The 18,751-nt window shown below is 41.5% G+C and overlaps 1 protein-coding gene across 2 annotated transcripts; it reads left to right on the forward strand.

The window, feature by feature from the left end:
* The first annotated feature begins 3,615 nt into the window (after nucleotides 1-3,615).
* MFSD14A (major facilitator superfamily domain containing 14A) lies at nucleotides 3,616-18,683 on the forward strand. Of its 2 annotated transcripts, none has more exons than XM_084211468.1 (12): nucleotides 3,616-4,031; nucleotides 10,010-10,105; nucleotides 11,132-11,194; nucleotides 11,773-11,900; nucleotides 12,958-13,072; nucleotides 14,173-14,391; nucleotides 14,685-14,798; nucleotides 15,258-15,329; nucleotides 15,783-15,895; nucleotides 16,028-16,125; nucleotides 16,655-16,818; nucleotides 17,399-18,683. In XM_084211468.1, the coding sequence occupies exons 3-12, from the start codon at nucleotides 11,168-11,170 to the stop codon at nucleotides 17,603-17,605; spliced, it is 1,257 nt and encodes a 418-aa protein (XP_084067594.1). In that variant the 5' UTR covers nucleotides 3,616-4,031; nucleotides 10,010-10,105; nucleotides 11,132-11,167; the 3' UTR covers nucleotides 17,606-18,683. The 2 variants fall into 2 exon arrangements, with proteins under 2 accessions (XP_084067594.1, XP_084067593.1); XM_084211467.1 differs by lacking the exon at nucleotides 3,616-4,031 and adding an exon at nucleotides 4,400-4,611.
* The last annotated feature ends 68 nt before the right edge of the window (nucleotides 18,684-18,751 follow it).

Genomic DNA, 18,751 nt, shown 5'->3' on the forward strand with positions numbered 1-18,751 from the left:
TTTAGGAGGTTAATCTATACTTAGCAGAATTTTGTTTAAATATTTACAAAGTTATAGAAGTTATAGCTAGGTATTTATTTTCAATAACTTGAATCATGTGATTTTTCTTTCTAGACTTATATATTGGGTGTATTAGTATTTATTGAATACTTGGATATTTGGTAGTTTTATTTGAGAATCTCTGGGATATGTGGTAAAGGGTCAAATAATGATAAACTTAGGACTATCTTCAAAGCAAAATAGATCCGTTCAGTGGTATAAAAACTTGAGTCTAATAAAGTAAGATAAACTTTTCTTTCAACATTGTATTTCTCAGCAATCCACAAGTGCCCAAAAATGTATTTTCTCAAAGAATTCAGATAATTGAATAGTTTTATTCAACTTCATTGTTTTAGACAAACTTTAAGAAAACCTCCCTTTTTATTTGTTTCAGTAAAGGGTAGATTAATGTTCTAGATTAAACTCCTATAGTGTAGAACCTTTGGTTTTTTACTACAATGTTTTAGTAACTATTGTTTTATTTTTCCTCAAAAAGACAAAACAATCTCATTTTGCTTGTGTTTCATGCACATACAGGCCTGTCACAGACTCTTAGTAGTACATAATTCTTTTGTGTGTGTTTCTAACTTATTTTTGTGGCTGTAATTCAAAATACTGTAATAGATTTTGTTCTTTTTTTATTATTATTGATAAATGAAACATTGCATTTCTTCTGGTTTTTGTTGTCAGTAACTTTCATATTTGAATGTATTTCCTGATCAGCCCTGCATGTTCTGTTGTAATTAAGCAGTTGTCATTTTCCAAATTTGAATTTGTTGCTCATTTTCCTCCTGGTGACAGTGTTTCTTGCTGGAAATTGTGTTGAGGAGGATTATTCATTCCTTTCACATCTGAAAACTATGTTTGTGAGAATGAGTTATTAAAAAACAGGTTGGGGATTTTTTGTGTCTTAGAAAGGTATCAGTTATGTATAACATGGTATTATACCATATATGTGTAATATGTCATTACCTAAGATGGCGCATTACTGTGAGAAAGTCCAAATAGTGTTTCCTTGCCTTTGTTTTAGTTGTTCTTTTCATTTTTAATGCTGATTATTTTCCACAGGAAGGGAGTCCTTCTCTTTCCAGGTAAGCTCATTGTATGTTTTTAGGTATCTAGAATTAAGATATTTTACTAAAGAAAAATTTGGGGCAAAATGCAACAAAATACGTGGAATTGATTAGATTATTTCTTCTGCTTCAGTTACTGTCCAAAGTTCTGTTCAGTTGAATTCTTAGCTTTTTATAAGTATTTCTCAGCTGAACTTATAACTCTTTCTAGAAGAAAAAATAGTGTCCTGACTTGCCATTCAGTGCTTGTTCTTGTTCTTGAATGTCTGCTGCACAATTGCATCCAAGAGTAGACCTGGCACATTAACTTGTCTGCAATCTCCCATCATCATTCTGACTGTAATTAGCCATATTCATTTCATTAGTGATTTATAGCTCAGGAAGAATTGCTTATATACTTAGCATATGTTTGTATTTGCTGCCATGAGTATGCTTTTTTTAGATTTTTTTTTTTAAACTTTGTCCTTATTGTCAATATATGAGCCCAAACATATTATTCAAACATTGTAGCAAAATTTTTTAAGGTAGTCTTAGTTTTTTATATGTTGATATTTTTGTGTGATTACACTGAACACAGTCTAATATATGGTGTTAACAGGCAGTTTGGAAAAGGTTTTTTTTTTTTTTTGGTCTAACATTGCTGAACACTGGATTGCATCTTACATGACCTAACACAGTCCTCCTTTTAATCCATGTTGAGGTAAAATACAGTATTTTTTTTTCTTCTGTATGAGTAGATAAGGCCACTGTATTAATAAACTGGTTGAAATTAAGCATTGGCTTTATTAAGAATATGATTAAAAACTCTTTGAGAGCTTTGTTAAAAGGAAAGGCTTACCTTATGCATATTTTTGCAGAAATAAAACAACATTTTAGCTAATGCTTGTTATTTCACAGCATAATTTTAGGATAATTTTCTATAAATTCTAGAAGGCTAGAAGATGTTTTTTAAGTGGTATCTTTTAACATACATCTTACTGAATGTTGCCAGCAATTTAATTTTGACTGAGACTTGCTTCTTTTTGACCATTGTGTCATGACTTCTTGCAGTGTTCTTGTGATGCTCTTCTGGTCTGAAACCCCAGATGTGCCCTGAACCAGGGGTAGTAGGGAGCACCTGAGTATCACTGCCAAGTTGTAGTGTGGGGTGTGCCTGTTACACTGTAAGAGCTATGAATAGCTGTAATTTACAATATATCAAAGACCTGAACAGAGTTCACAGGCAATTTCTATAAATGATGGATAACATGTTTCTCTGCCCATTCTGGAGATTCATATAATAAAACTGGGTCATTTCACCAGCATTTTTCAGGACACTTAATTTCTATCAGTTTCTTTTGTCAATTTTGCCCTGCTCTGAATGTTAACAGGCAACATGATTTAAACTGAAAGTGTTATGCTATTAGGTAACAAATTAATGATTCCTTATCCAGGGACATTGTTCTTCAAGACTGGTGTAAAGGCATTCCCTGAGGAATCTTACCTGAAACTAGTGAAACCATCATCTGCCTGTGCCTTGGAATACCCCTAGGGAGATAAGTACTCTGTCCTTTTTCATCCCTCTTCCAAAATGATGGTCATGTCTTCTACGGCTAGCAGGTAGTAGTATTTACTTAGTATAGAGGATTGAACACTGTGGGTGTTTAGATGTTACACACAATTCTTGTTTCTCTTCCTCAGGAGTTTGTGTTAAATAATGTTAAATGTTAATGTTATGTTAATATGTAAGTTAAATAATGTTAGAGCAGATTATGTCGGGACTTGTGTAGGTGAGTGGAGTTTAATATTTCAAAATATGTTTAATATTTCAAAATATGTAGCTGCTCTGTCTGCATGAGCAAACTTGATACTTAAATGCATTTTGAGATAATGAGTGTTGGTCTAATATGAAGGTGTGGATAGAAAACCATCTTGTCAGCCTAGTTACCAAATGACTTTGCTGACGTTGTAGTTGTGTTGATTTTTTACGTGAATCCCTTACATGTCACCTACATGTCTGTGTGTGACTTTCCCACCAAATTCTAACAGCCCTCTGAGGAATAGACTTGAAACTATGCCAGCATTTTCGGACCCCACTGCTTTTCAAGTAGAAGGGGGACAGAATTGTCAAATATTTCATGTGACACCCTGATACTTGTAACAAATGACTGATAATAGGAAACATCCCAGACCCGCTAGACGCACTCTTGGTTTCCTGAGCTGGAGTCGGCTTGTCTTTGTCTAGATCCATTGGTCTGAGCAGGGCTATGCATCGGCAAGCTCTAAATTCCTTAAAAGGTTCATTATGATGAGATAAGAGGTGCTTGATCTTAAGGCTAAGGGTTTAACCTAAGCCCACACGATCTTAAGTGATGAGTGATTGACACCCCTTTGGTAACGCGGTGGGAGCTGCGGTGCCAGTCTGTACCACAGGGATAAGTTCCACTGTTGGTAGGGACAAAAAGCTGTTCCTGTGTAGCTGAGGTTTTGGGGGAAACGGGGATGTCACAGGAGCTGGAGATAAACAGCAAGATGGAGGACTAAGAACATAGAGAACAGACTGATTCATGGATACAGCCATGGAGACTTGTGTGTGTATCGTGAATGTAATGGTATAGCTTGGACAGTTGTTGCTCCTTAGTGATGCCAGCAGCGGATGAATTTATAAGCCACAGAAAACCTAATAATGCCAGCAACATGTTTCTAAAAGATTTTCCGCACTAATTGGCTTGCTGCTATGGGGAAGCTGATCCCTGTTATATTGTTACTTGCAGGTGCTGTGATAAATCAGAACCTGAGATGACCTGCCCCTTTGAAGATGTTAGAGCTTTCATAAGCTAAGTTTAGAGCTTGATAGTAAGAAAGAAGAATATCCGTCTCCAAGCTGGATCATCAGGGTTGATTATATCCGTTTGTGTACTCCGGCTCTAGAAATGTCAGGTATATGCCGTACTAACTACCTTCCTTTGGTCCTTTTTCCCGGGCGCCTCAGCAGCCCCAGGAGGGAGGAAGCGGGGCCGGGTGTTTCGATTCGGGAGGGACGGGTGATGCCTGGGGGGACCGGAGGAGATCTTGCTTTAGCCCGTGGCGTTGTCAGGCTGGGGGTGCCGAGCGGCGGAAGCTGTGGGGGCCGTCCGGCGGCGCCGCTGTCCCGGCTCGGCCCGCACTTCCCGGCGGCGCCGCTGTCCCGGCTCGGCCCGCACTTCCCGGCGCGGGCAGGGCGCGGGGGAGGGCGTCCCGCACACGTGAGCGGCGCGCGGCCAATGGCGCGATCGCGTGATGCGCAGCGCCGGGTGCGCGCACGGTGGGGCTGCGCAAGATGGCGGCGGGCGCGTGAGGGGTGGCGGCGGCCGCGCCGGAGGGACGGAGGGAGCCGAGGCCCGAAGGGAGCCGGGAGGGGCCGCTGGTGCCGCCCCCGGGGTGCGATGGTAAAATGACCCAGGCGGGGAAGAAGAAGAAGCGCGCCGTGAACCGCAGCATCATGCTGGCCAAGAAGATCATCATTAAGGACGGCGGGACGGTAAGGCCGGGGCCGCGGACGACCCGGGGGACGGCTGGCGGCGGCGGGGGCCCCGGGCTGCGTGGCGGTACGGGGGCCGGCCCCGGACGGGCTGGGCCTGGTCCGGCGAAGGTCGGTGGGCCCGCGGGTCTCGGGCGGCCCCGCCTGTGTCGATCGCGGTGCCCTCACGGCCGCCGCAGCCCCGATGGCCGCTCTCGGCAGCCCGGGCCGGTGTCCGCGGGGCGGCTGCCCGAGAACACCTGTGAGCGTGTCAGGCTGCTTTGCTCCGCCCGTCCTGTTTGTTTGCTCTTTGCTCCGCAGTTTGTTCCTCGTATGGCCCGGGTGTTGGGTTGCGGGAGCGAGTGCGGCCTCAGGCGCCGGGCCTGGGGCACAGCGGGTCGTTACGGCCGCCCGAGGTGAGCGGGGCATGTCCGAGCCCACGCTCGCCGAGCGTGGCTCCCGTGAGCGGCGGCTGCGGGGGCAGCGCAGGGCCGGCGCGGGTGCGGGGCTGCCGGCGGGGGCAGGGAGCGCTGTCCCCGCAGTGCCCGTGGTCAGACAGAACGGGCCCGAGAGGGGGACAGACGCCAGCGCCTGAGCAGTTCCGCAAAGGGCGCCTGGGAGAAAGGGTTTGTGGTTCTTCCCACTGTTTTGCTTCCTCATAAATACATAAATTTGAAAAAGAAAGGAAGTTGATAAGTGTTTTGGCTGCTGGAGCTTGGAGTTAGTTTGGGTGTGGTTTTTGGTGGTTTTTTTGTTTTTGTTTTGGTTTTTTTTGTATTGATGGGTGCCATTACTTCCAATGCTTCATTGCCCCTGGATTTTTTCCACTATGTAACACTGTGTAGCTTCGATGTGCCTTGTTCTAAGTACAGTGCCTATTTTTCAAATAAAGAGACATCTTGACAGACTAAATTGCTAATGGCCCTTCAGTTTGTCATTTTGGAGCAATAATGGAGAAGAGACAGGTATGAGAGTCACTATACTTGTTCATCGAAGTGGCCAACTGGCTGGATTACTGAAGCGTTAGGAAGGAAAATGAATTCTGGTATTGGTTGTTGGTGTTTTCCAGGATGTGTTTTTAAAGATAGAAATATATGAGATTACCTTGTACAGATGTTAAATGCAAATATTTTAGATTGAGTAGTACAAGCAGAGTAAATGTTGTTACTCAGGGGATATGGTGCTTCATAATTTCTCTCTGGAGTATCATTGATTAAGATACAGTGTGATTCCAAGTGTCCCTAACCTCTCAACTTTAACTTCCTTTTGCCAAGAGAGGAGAAAGTATGTTACAATTAACTGCGTTCTGTGATACTTTTAGTACATCATTCAGTGCCCCCAGTTTCAAAAGCTGAGTGCCAATTCCCGTGAGTTCTGTATTAATCTGATTTTTGGAAATCACATATAAATGGAAATCACGTAAAAATTGAAATAATGTAAAAAGAAACATTAGATGAAGATATGTTGATTGTTATTAGGCAACAAAAACTTCTGCTTGTAGTACTTTCTGCCTTCAAATAAATGTTTGGGAAATTATTTGTTTTAAATACATATTTTTAAGTTATGAAGTTTGATATAAGAGTTTGATATGAGATTCTTTATAGCAACAGCAGAAACTTTGTGCATGGAATTTTTAATATTTGCTGGAATGTTAAGTTGGCCTTCAGTGCTCAGTGTCCTCAGCTGCTGCATTCATTACCCAGAGTGGTGTGTGGCATTGTGGGAAACAGGTACCTGAAAATGGCCCCCATGTCTTCAGTGTTTCCCACTGGCAAAGTAATTAATCAAGCATCTTTGTGCAAACTTTCCAGCCTGATTGGTTTATTTTGGAGCTGTTTGACATCAGAAAAAATTGTGTGAGCCAGAATGGGTAATGTACATATGGTTAATGAGGCAGTGGCACAGGCAGAAAGAGTTTCTGATTGAAAACAAAAAAACAACCAAAAAAAACCCCAAAAAAAACCAAACCCAAAAAAGCAAAAAGGAAAACCCACCCATTGTTTCTGCAAAGCCTCTCTTCCCACTGCAGTTTCTGCTGGGTCTCCTTGACAAGGCAGTGGGTGGTGCAGGAGCTTGGGTTGGTGCTTGGTGGTATTTTTGTGTTTCTCTATTTGCAGCTTTAGTAGCTGTATCACAGAAAGAATGTGTAATGGTGTGTTGTACTCAAGTGAGTGTGTGTTGTCAGATTTCACCAAAGGAGAGGCAGTAACACCAGTGATGCGGTTTTGTAGAATCACAAATGGTTTGGGTTGGAAGAGACTTTAAAGATCATCTATTTCCAACCCCCCTGCCACGGACAAGGACTCCTTCCTTATCCAGGTTGCTCAAAATCCCATCTAGCCTGCTGCTGAGCACTTCCAGGGGTGGGGCAGCCACAACTTCTGTTTCAACACTTCTTTTTCCCCAATAATTTTCATTTTTCCTTCCTTTATGTATTCATCTTATGTACAATGATGCATTTTTGAAGCAGTCATGAAATGAACTAGAGATTAGAACTTCTTTTGGTACTTTTTTCCTTTCCAGCAGAGGAGCAGCAGCTGTGGTCTTACACACAATACCTTTGTTGCTTTGATAGTTATTCTGTTGTTGTCAGATGTGTGTTCTTAGGCTTGCCTGACATGTACACGTTTTATCACTGGCATGATTGACAGTCCAAAGTGTTTGATTAAAGGCATCTTCTCTATAACCAGAGGAAAAGGTGTCCTTGGAGCCCTATTTGTGCAGTGTGTTTAGCCATGCACAAATGCACTCTGCTCTGGCTGCTGGTAATAGAGGAGGGTTGCTGTTACTGTGATAGGAACATCTCAGTTCCAGCTTGTTCACACAAGGACTCTGTATCTTTTCTTTCCAGGTCTGAGGCCTTCTGCTTCAGTTGCACTTGGGCCATTGCATTACACTGTGTTGGCCCGTTAGGAAAGCACAGGGGACAGGTTTGTAGGGTACAGCAGGGCTGGACACCCAGCGTCTGCACTGCACCTGTGGGCTCCAAGAGTGTGTCAGGCTGGCACTGAAACCTTGTGGACTGAATGCTTATAATGTGTCTTAATACACTACAGTGTAACTGCTTATCCTCCCCTTGCTTTCTCACCTCAGAAGCATCCTTGCTACTTGATAGTTGCCATCACCTTTAAAAATTACTATAGAGGTGATGATCTAAATGTGAGTAAATTAATTCTTTTTTTATAGGTAGGAAGAAATAACAGTACCTGTGATAAGTGAGCACTAGCAACAGCAAAGCAGGGAAGTTGCACTGTAGTGATCTAAATGTCACTTGTGCTTGTTTTTGTCAGCGTGTTGGAAAGCTCTGTTGGTGTTGCTTACAGCTGGGTGACATGGCAGAGGGCAGCAGTGACCTGAGGCCTCTAAAGGCAGCAGCAGTTCCCCTGTGCAGAACAGCCACTGCTTTCCTGCTGCTGTTTCGCTTTGTGCTGGTGATCTCGGAGCTGCCCGGAGCTGGACGAAGGCAGCGTGGGCACAGATGGCCTTGGAGGCACTCGTGTTTGCTGTGAATGGAGGTGCTCTTGACCCCAATGCTGGGAGGGGTGGGATGGTTTGTGACACCTCCCTCACTGTCTGTCAGGCCTCGGGGGTTAAGAGCCAGCAACGTGACAGGAATCTGGGGGCTATCAGAGTGAACCTGATTTCATGAGACGGAGTCAAACCGGCTAACATTGATACTTGCAGTTTGTGCAGAGCTGGATAAATTTTTAACCCAAAGCTAAAATAAGGATTGTGGGTGGAAAGGGAAAGGAATTGTGGGAAGAGAGGATAATTATAGCCACTCTCTGTACCTACAAAGACTGTTAATTTACATCCTTGGGAGAGTGGGCAGAAAAAATAGCAGAAGTATCAGTATTTACTGAAGAGGACTTGGGAAAGAAAAATAGCACAGTGCTGAGGTACTTTGTATTTCACCTTTTACAGACTGTTTGGTTACTTTTGAAAATTATGATCCTATTTAGCAATTGGAGTGAGTAGGCAGTGAGGTTTTCTGTATTTATTTCCTGCATTTGTTCAGTAAGATTTTTTTTTTCTATGTTGGAAATATTGGAATCTAGAAGGAAAAGCTAGGTATGGCTTGCATAAATCTCCTAATAAAAGAACGACTCCAGTGTTACCTAACTGCAACTTAAAATTGTGTCTTATTTGAGGCTGGAAGGCATCTCCAACATCACTAATCCAACTACTCCAGTCTCTTACCCCAGACAGGGTCAGCTAGAGAAGTTTGCTCAGGGCTGTGTCTATTGGGGTTTGGAGGTTGACAACTCCACACTTCACTGAGCAGCCTTTTTCAGGAAGGGCTGCTTTTCTGAGGTTCAAGTATAATTTCTTGTGTTTCAGTATGTGCCTGCAGTCCTTTCACTAATACCTCTGGTCTGGCTCTTGTATTTACTCCTCCATCAGCTACTTACACACATTGATAAAATCCCAGTGAGCCTCCTGGGGAAGCAGCTGAGGTCCTTAGCCCGTGTGGGTGCTCAGTGTAAATGCCAGGTCTGATCACATCAGAGCCACTCTGTTAGTAACACACCTTAGCACAAAACCAGCAAAATAGGTGTTAAGGCAGCCCTTCTGAGTTGAAAGAGCACGTATGAAATTTCTGAGGAGTTATTCATACTGCTTTCATATGAGAATAATTAGTGAAGCCTATCCTTAATTTGCAAATGTTGAACTGTGGCATGTTGTTTGACAGCATTTACAGAGTCTACAAGATGAGCAGGTTTTCCCACCCATTCTCTTTTTGTTCTCTTCAAAAGCTGCTCCTGATTCTACCAAATCACTGCGAAATTCAAGTTCCTTTTGACAGATATTTTATCTGCATCTCTTCCTGCATTTGAAGCCCACTGTAACTGATAGGCCTGCACTCTGTATTTGGGAAGTGATAAGTGCTGTTCCTGAGATTTGCTCCTGGTGTTCATTATTTTAGTTTCTTGCCTGGTTTGGAGCTATGTTTTGTATGGAGCAGTGGTGCCTTTTAGTAATAGAAGAGCTGTTTGATAGGCTGGGTAGTGAGACTTGGGGATAGCTGAGTGTGAGCACTGCATGGAAACTTGATTCCATGTGGCTTTGTGTCCATGTGTACACTTGAACACTTTTCTCAAGGAAAACTAACTAGTTGTCTGAAGAAGAGTCTCTTTTCCCTGTAACAACCTTGTTTCCCAGACTGGCAGAGTAAGTGGTTTATATTTTTGAGATGGCAGTGAAGGATTCTGGAGAGTAAGAGTAGTACACTTCAGGACATTGGCATCAAAGGGTTAAAAAAAGGAGGTTCATTCCATACCAGTTAGTTGTGTAACTATTCCCAAGTTTTGAATCCTGTTTCATTCTTAATTGTTCTGTTTATAGTGTTCAGATGAATTTCTCATGACTCTAATAGATGATCAGATGTTTTAATCACTTGTCTTTTCTCCTATTTCAGCCTCAAGGAATAGGTTCACCCAGTGTCTACCATGCTGTTATCGTGATCTTCTTGGAATTTTTTGCTTGGGGACTCCTGACAGCTCCCACTTTAGTGGTAGGTGATCCTCAGGAGCTTTTTCTTGCTGTATGGGAGATGGGACAAATACTGCAAAGGCACTGAGCATCTTCTGAATTGCATGAAATGAAAATTACATATCACTGAGCTGCTCTGTTGTGCAAGTGAAAAGTTCTATATTTTTAGATGGTATCAGAAATTTCATTTATTTCATTGTAGCAGTGTAATGGTGTAGCACAGCTGTTTACATGCAAGTCGGCTAACGCTCAAGCTTACGTGTAAATAGTTTCTGATTGAAACCAGTAAGGTGGTAATGAAATTATCTTTCCTTTCAAGGTGCCATAAAACATTGGCATATTACAAATGTAAGGACAAAAATATACTTGAAATGTGGTAACCAGTTACACCAGTCTGTTGCACCAGTCGAAGCATCCCCATGATTAGTGAAACAGCCATACCAATGTGTTTGTATCAAGGTCCTTCTCATGTAGTTGGTTGCTTTTAATTTGGATTTAATTTGTGAATGATACATGATGACAAATTTAAAGGAGTGAAGGTTTAAAAATCTCCCAAGCCAATTCCACTTTCAAAGCAGTCTTGGTGCTGCTCTGAAAGCTGATGTTAGCCATCAACAGTGTCTTGGGTATGAGCTGCACATCGTCACTGAATGGAATCTCTCTCAGCCAAACACAAATCAAACTGAGACAGCTGCATTTCTGGATTCTGCTCACCAAACTGAGGGCCACTTCAGCATGGTGACAACTCTCCTCTGTCTCTCCCCAGTCCCCAGCAGGTGACACAGTAGCATTTGGAGAATCTGGTCAGAAACAATTTTCTAGGTTCTCTGTGGTTTATTTATACTTCAGGCACTGTAATCTCAAAATGCCTTCCATGCAAATTAAAGACTAGTCACATTATTTGTGGTTTGTCCTTTTTTCTTCTGTTTTTTTCTCCTGTATTCTATGAAAAATAAAAAAACTGCTGTGCATCCTAAAGTTGGATGTATCATGAGCAATATTTGTAGTTCATATTGTGTAAATGACTGTTTTGATATTTCCTCTCCAGGTTTTGCATGAAACCTTCCCAAAACATACATTTCTAATGAATGGTCTAATTCAAGGAGTAAAGGTAAGTTGACAGAAGTTAATCACAAGTACAATTTAAAATGAATGGTAGGAGGAATGTAGAAATAACTGCCAACCGAGAGAAACAGTCAAGAGGTTTTTCAATATGGCTTTCACAGTATAAATAAAATGGAAATAAATTACTGCTGAAAGTGCAAATGTGCCTCTTTTTACTTTTGGCAAGGTATTGCTTGGTCTGTATCTACTGTTTTGGTTCAGCAAATAAAAAGGTAGTTCCTTAATCCCAAATGATGCATATGGTGCTGAAAGTGGGTAATTTTTCACTTGGTGTTTGTTGCTCCAGTAGACTACAAAGCACAGTTCATGACACTGCTTGTATGACTCCTGTAGAATCATCTGCATTTTTAATTTTGTGTAGCTCTGAGCTAACAGATCTCAAGTTTTATGTATTCAGACATGGGATAGAAGATCAGTGATACTCGGCCACATTGCCTTTGGTGCATTGCACTGTAGCTGTTGGCTTGAATGGAACCAGAGCCCGGGCTGCTCTCAGACTGTGCTGTGGTCAGCTACCACGAGTCTGACCTCTTAGTTCTAACTTCCCGTGTTTTGTTTCATTAGGGCTTACTGTCGTTCCTCAGTGCCCCGCTCATAGGTGCCCTGTCTGATGTGTGGGGACGAAAGTCCTTCTTGCTGCTAACAGTATTTTTCACCTGTGCGCCAATACCACTAATGAAGATCAGCCCATGGTTAGTAAATTGTTTCATGCCAGATTGGCTGTTGTTTTTCAAGGTTGCTAATGCTTGTGTGTCTAGCATTGTGATAAAATGTTCTTTTGTGCTTCATGGAAAGTTGAGGCTTTTGTATTATTTCTGTGCAAAGCTGGGCATACAGTCAACCTGAAGCAGCTGCCATATGGCCAAAGGCCTTTGTCAGAATTTCAGTAGCTGCTGATTTTGATCTGTGTGCTGTAAGTCCTGTGTCCAGCACATCTGCCAAAGCTGGAGAACACTGTCCAGTGAGCTGTGTAGGTCTGGATCGTGGCCACAGTTCTCACTCAGCTACCAGCCAGCGACACTGAAATCAAAACCTTGCCTAATGTGGGTGCATGAGGTAACTGTTTGTAAGGTACAATGTTGCAGCACTTTTACACGTTTGTTTCTCAAGTTCTAAAATCGACCAGCTTTCATACTGGCCTGTTAACTGACTGGAACATTGCCCAGGTAGGGCAGGAGTCAGAGCTCTGGGCTTGCTCCTGACCCATGCTGTTCCTGAGGGTGGAGCAGCTGTGGCACAGCCTGCACTGACACAGGCCAGTGCCAGCTGCTCAGGCACCTCCATCAGCCTTTCCCATTTCCTCTCTGGTCACACAGGCCGCTCATCCCTCTTCAGAAGGAGCTTGTTTTCTAAGTGTACATTAAGGTTTCAAGTGCCAAGTGCTAGTGTCTATAGCATACAGATACGGCTAATGTGGAGGCCTTTCAATGACCAAGTTCTAAAAATACTGAGGTTCCTAATTTGCTTTAGGTCATAGACCAGTTTAGTTTATTAGCTGAGCACCTCGTTTCTCAGTAGTACTTAATCACAGCAGCTTTTTTGTAGATGTTACAAAATTGTGCTGCTTGTACTTGGTGCACATATGTGTTACACAATTCTATCAAGACAGTGACACTGGCTTTATCCAAGATTATCTCAATAAATTGTCAAGATAAGTTGGACAATGTAATTTACTGTTGAACTGCACTTGGATTGAATAGACTTTTTGTTTCTGTTTAGTTGTTCTAATCTTTTTTTTCATGTTCTTAGGTGGTACTTTGCTGTAATCTCCGTGTCTGGAGTTTTTGCAGTGACATTTTCTGTAGTTTTTGCATATGTAGCAGACATAACCCAAGAACATGAGAGGAGCATGGCCTATGGTTTGGTATGTATTGTTTGGGCTCTTTTGCTGTGGTATTCAGTACTAAGCCCATCAGTTTGTAATGCTTTTAAAAGCTGTGGTTTTGTTTCTTCTGTGGCAAGTTGATTTTAATTTGGAGTCAGTTTTTTCTGTTTAGTTGTTCCTGTCATCCACTCTTGTTTCTCTTTGATATTCTGCTTCTAAATGAAACAAAACATGGCCTTATTAAAAGCTGTCATGCCTGTCTTAAAGGCTGTTATCAGTCTTAATGGTGTAATTTGAGGAGCTTTACTTATTCCTGTATTGTTGCCCACATTGGTACTACTCTGTGATTGTTTCAGAAATCTCACCTTATGGTCTGGATCTGCCACTGTGTGATACTTGACTGCCCCTGCCTGTGTCTCCAGTCACTTTTCTGAGCTGCAGCTCAGAACAAACATAGCTGAGTTACTTGTCTGTTTGAAGTTCTTACTACTCACCTCTGTTTCTCTATCTCCTGATAACCTGCCAGCTCCCAGGAGCCTTGACATCCTCATGTTATTATGGATTAGCAAAATCATTTGTTGTTTAAGTTATAGAATCCATTACCATTCATCAGGAAGAGCTGAAAGCAATGGATATAGAACTAAATAATTTCTTTGTGCCTGTACACATCAGGGATATGTTGAGAAAGTTCTTTCAGTTTTTAGGTTAATATCTTTCACAGCTGATTAACTGACAACTACTGAGTTAGATTAACCAGCATATTACATTTAATATACCCTTTATACATGTGCTTTTTTTTTTTGACCAACATTGCCTATTTCACTAATAAGAAGATTAAGTACAGCTCATTGCTTCCCAGAGGTATCAGCGGAATCTACAGTTAATTAAACCTAATTATATCAGTATGTGCAAGAGTGCTATGAGCCTCACATTGCTGTCCAGTTATCAGAAAAAGAAAATCTTTCTTAAAAAATTGTGGTTGTCTAAAATATGCAGCTGCTACCACATAGGCATGGGGAAAAGGTTACTTATAATCACTGTGTGATTATAATGGTTGGGCTTCTGAAAAGGAGGAAATGTGGGTAATAACACTACTGACTTGTCTCACTGAAAATCTTACCAGCTGTTATTTATTTCAGGTTTCGGCAACTTTTGCAGCAAGTTTAGTCACCAGCCCTGCTATCGGTGCCTACCTTGGCCGAGCATACGGCGACAGCCTGGTGGTGGTGCTGGCTACAGCAATCGCCTTGTTGGACATCTGTTTTATCCTTGTTGCTGTACCGGAATCACTGCCAGAGAAGATGAGGCCAGCGTCCTGGGGAGCACCCATTTCATGGGAACAGGCTGACCCCTTTGCAGTAAGCTACTTAAATTGGGAAGACTTTGTCATGTGTAGATTCTGAGCTTTGGACACAGGGAAGAGACTGAATTTACAATAGTTCAGGCTTGCAAAACAAAGCCTTCAATTTCTTCAAGCTTGACCTTGCTTCACTGGTGATCCTTTTGGTAACAATCTTGCTAAACATACTGAGAATTCTTTGGTAGTGCTGCATAACAACTTCATTAATTGTCAGGCTTTTCAGAGCCCAGCTCTGGATGCTTTTTGGAAATGAAAGTGGAATGTTTTGTAATTCTTTTTTTCTTGCCGTAGTCCCTGAAGAAAGTCGGCCAGGACTCCATTGTGCTGCTAATCTGCATAACAGTCTTTCTTTCCTACCTCCCAGAGGCAGGCCAATATTCCAGCTTCTTCCTATACCTCAGACAGGTAATGTAACATTTTGGTATGAATTTGAACAAAAGTAAATTTACAGGACTTAAGAAAGTTTTCAGTATTACTGAACTAATATGGAAAACACAGAAAACTCATGTAATTTAGAAGCTCCCAGCAACTGATATAAGTTCCCTTGTTGTTCTGTTTTTCTCTTTTAGGCAAAAAGAGAAAGTGATGAATGAGTTATAAAACAATTTCTTGTATTTTGTAAATATCTGCATTATTCTTGGACTATGAGGTTCAATATGTTAAACTGGTGTTATTTTTTGAGGGAACAATTTAATTGTTTTATTTATGCCCCTTTATTTTCATTTATTTGTTTGATGTAATGCAAAAAAGAAAAGGAACTGAATAATACTGGTCCTTCTGCATTGTGTGTTCTCTCACTGGGGTTTGTGACATCATGATACATGGTTTATGGTTAATAACCAAATTGCCTTTTTTTTAATATAGATAATGGGATTTTCATCTGAAAGTGTTGCAGCATTTATAGCAGTTCTTGGTATTCTTTCCATTATTGCACAGGTGAGTTATTACTCTGTGTGTCATTGATTTGACAAGCTGAAAAGAAGTAAGCACTGTGGAGAATGGAGAGCACTGTGGTTCCATAAATGTAACTCAGCTTTTACGTGTCTGTTTTTCTCTAGATCTCTAGAAATTGGTTAAGACACTAACTTAGATGAAAACACTTGACAACAAGTGTTTGGTTCATTAAGGGAAAACTAAATCCTTTGTGCATCAAAGAAGGGACAATGGTTTAATCATATAACTTGCTAAATGCTGCTTTTTTTTCTGGTAGAGGCAAATACTGCTTTTGAAGAACACTACTTTAAAATCATATTTCTGCATGTATTTGACTTTGAGAATTAAATTTTTTAGGTGTTGTTGTTTTTTTAATTCATTAACTCATCAGCTTACTTGTGTTTAACATTTAAGAATGTTATTTTTCTGACATTTTACTTTTGCCCTCTCTGTTAGACAATAGTGTTGAGTTTACTGATGCGGTCGATTGGGAATAAGAACACCATCCTGCTGGGCCTGGGGTTCCAAATACTGCAGCTGGCCTGGTACGGCTTTGGGTCAGAGCCATGGTATGCACATTTCACTTTGCTTTGACTGATGCGGGGTTGGTGTGCATTGTATCCCTTCTCCAAGGGTGCGAGTGCAGGAGAGCCAATCCGGCATCCAGCCCCAGAGCAGTCACTGCAGGCTGTGTTTTGCAGGATGATGTGGGCAGCCGGCGCTGTGGCTGCCATGTCCAGCATCACTTTCCCAGCTGTCAGCGCCCTGGTCTCACGAACTGCTGATGCCGACCAGCAGGGTAGGTTTGCTCCTGGTTCTTGGAATTCTAGTTGAGGAATACTGTGCAGACAGACATACCGGGGTCTGGGCTTAGTGTGCGTCAGCCAGGCTGGGTCTTGGCAGGGCAGCCCACATACCTGAGCTTAGGGCACCACATTAAATCCAGCCTGCTTGGAAGGTGCACTGTGTGTGTACCGTGTACTTCTGCTGCAGAGGGGAAACTCATCAAGGCCTCACAGTTGCAAAACATTCAGCAAATTCAATGCACTGTTCCTCACTGTTGCATGCAGTGCTGTCTCCTGCATGAGACAGTGTGCATATCCTGGCCTCTGAACTAGCTTAGCATGGCAGGCACTGCCACTCAAATATATGATAATGACAGGCTCTTTGTGCCCCTTGTTTACTGCTACCCATAGTGCAACACCATTTAGAGCTTTCCTGCTTGCCTTAGTTTCAAGTCAATTAAAGCATTAGAAATAGTTAATTATATATATGTATATATTAAAAAAACTATAGATAGAGAAGAGCACATATTTTACTTTTCCCAGGTGTTGTTCAAGGGATGATTACAGGAATTCGAGGACTGTGTAATGGTTTGGGACCAGCGCTTTATGGTTTTATATTCTATATATTTCACGTTGAATTGAATGAACTGCCCATGCCCGAATCATCGTCAGGAGGTAGTGCGGTTACACAATACCATTTACAGCAGGTACGTTTCTTTTGTACTTACTGCTTCCAAAAGAAGCAATTAGGAAGGGTTCCTGTGCTCATCAGTTCTCCAGTTTGATGCTGTGGTACATTTTGTTACGCTGACTGTAAATAGAGGGTGTTTTTAAGAAAGAGGTTTTTAAGTCTCTCTAGGGGAGGGTTGTTTAACTGAGCTGTTTAATTGCATGCACTAGTTTAGTTTAATTTTCAAATAGCTACAGCTGACAGTTATAGACAACTGTGACCCTTGTGAGGGAAACACCTTGAGGGAAGGATGGACAGATAGCAGTGGTGAATGTTTGTTTTGCTGTCCTCCTGCCGAGCTTTTTTTTTTTAATTGAGTTTTTGGGGAAACTCAGCAGGAAGAACTTGCACTAGAAAAGGAAGTTGGCAAGCATTAATAAGAATCATGTGCTTCCTTGTCCTAAATCTTAGGATGTAACGTTCTTTCACCTTCCTTCTCAAAGCCTGCACTGTATTCACTACTGTGTCAGGCAACAGCTCTGGAAAGTAGGTAATTAGCAATTGTAAGCTGTTAAGGTGCATTGAAAGGCTCGTTAATACTTTGTTGTTGTTTTCAGAACTCCATAATTCCTGGACCCCCATTCTTATTTGGAGCCTGCTCTGTGCTGTTGGCACTACTTGTTGCCTTGTTTATTCCTGAACATACAAATCTAAATGTAAGATCCAGCAACTGGAAGAAACACTGTGGCAGCCATGGCCATCCCCACAGCCCACAAGCTCCTGGTGAAGCTAAAGAACCATTACTGCAAGACACAAATGTATGACAAAAATCCAGGAAGACCGTTTGGACTCTTCTTTCATCAGCAGTCTGGGATACACATTCCAACTCCATCAAAATGTAATTTCTTAAGGTAATCTTAAGAAGCATCTCTCTGCATGAAATCTGTAGGAATTGAAACAGGAGCTTTCTCCAAAGATGTTGCCATTGAACTAAAAACTTACTTGCTTTTATAAACAAACTGTTACATACTTGTCTCTTGCCATGAAATACTGTTACTGCTAAACTTTACATTCTTAGTTCAGAGACAAACAATAGAGTCAAGGCATGAGCATGTGTCCTTCTGTTTCCTTACGGTGGTGAGCTTTAATTCTAGTCATGCTACGTCTCAATGAGACAGACTGGCATCCATGTGGACCCATTCGTTTTAATGTTGTAAAATCTTGGGTCAGCGATTCAAAGCCTTAATGTAAATGTACTTCAGTAGGGAGGTGAATTGGTATCATTTCTTTTAAAAGTCACATGGCAGGTTTTTTTTAAGTTTGTACTAATATAAAAATCACAAGAGCACGCTTGCTGAACAGTAAAAGTTATTTTTATGTAAGTGCATTTACTCTTTCTATTTTTGAAGAAACGGTCGTATCAAACCTTGTTGAAATACAAAGTGGGTGTTTTGGGCCTACAAATTTTAATACTGGCTCCAAACCTCTGCTTTCCTCTGTACCGTTTATTAAACCACTCTATTTCTGATGTTTGCGTAATCATCAAGGACCTCAAAACTTGAATACACAGACTGAACTCTCTGAGCTGATAGCCTTGAATCTGTCGTGTGCTATATAGTGGCCTTTGAGGACTGTCACAAGAACCCTTTTGCATTACAGAGCTAAAGTTTTAGTCCTAAATTTTCAGGACCCTTAGTACAGAAGAGAGCTTTATACAATTACTGATGTGAATTTCTCTAAAAGTGTATATTTTTGTGTCCAGTTGTATTATTTAAGTGTTCCTTTGTATAAATTTGTGTATAAAGTATTGTATAGGTTTAAAACGTTTTCATCTTGTGGTTATTGCTTAATGCTTTTTTACCTTTGAACATTCACCATGGTTGACCAAGAGCAGGAAAAAAATGTAAATATACTGTTAATAAAGTTGAATATTTTAATGAATTTTTAAATAATTGTGAATGTCTCTTCAA

This window comes from Fringilla coelebs (genome assembly GCF_963513975.1).
Source record: "Fringilla coelebs genome assembly, chromosome: 9".
Classification (NCBI taxonomy): Eukaryota; Metazoa; Chordata; class Aves; order Passeriformes; family Fringillidae; genus Fringilla; species Fringilla coelebs.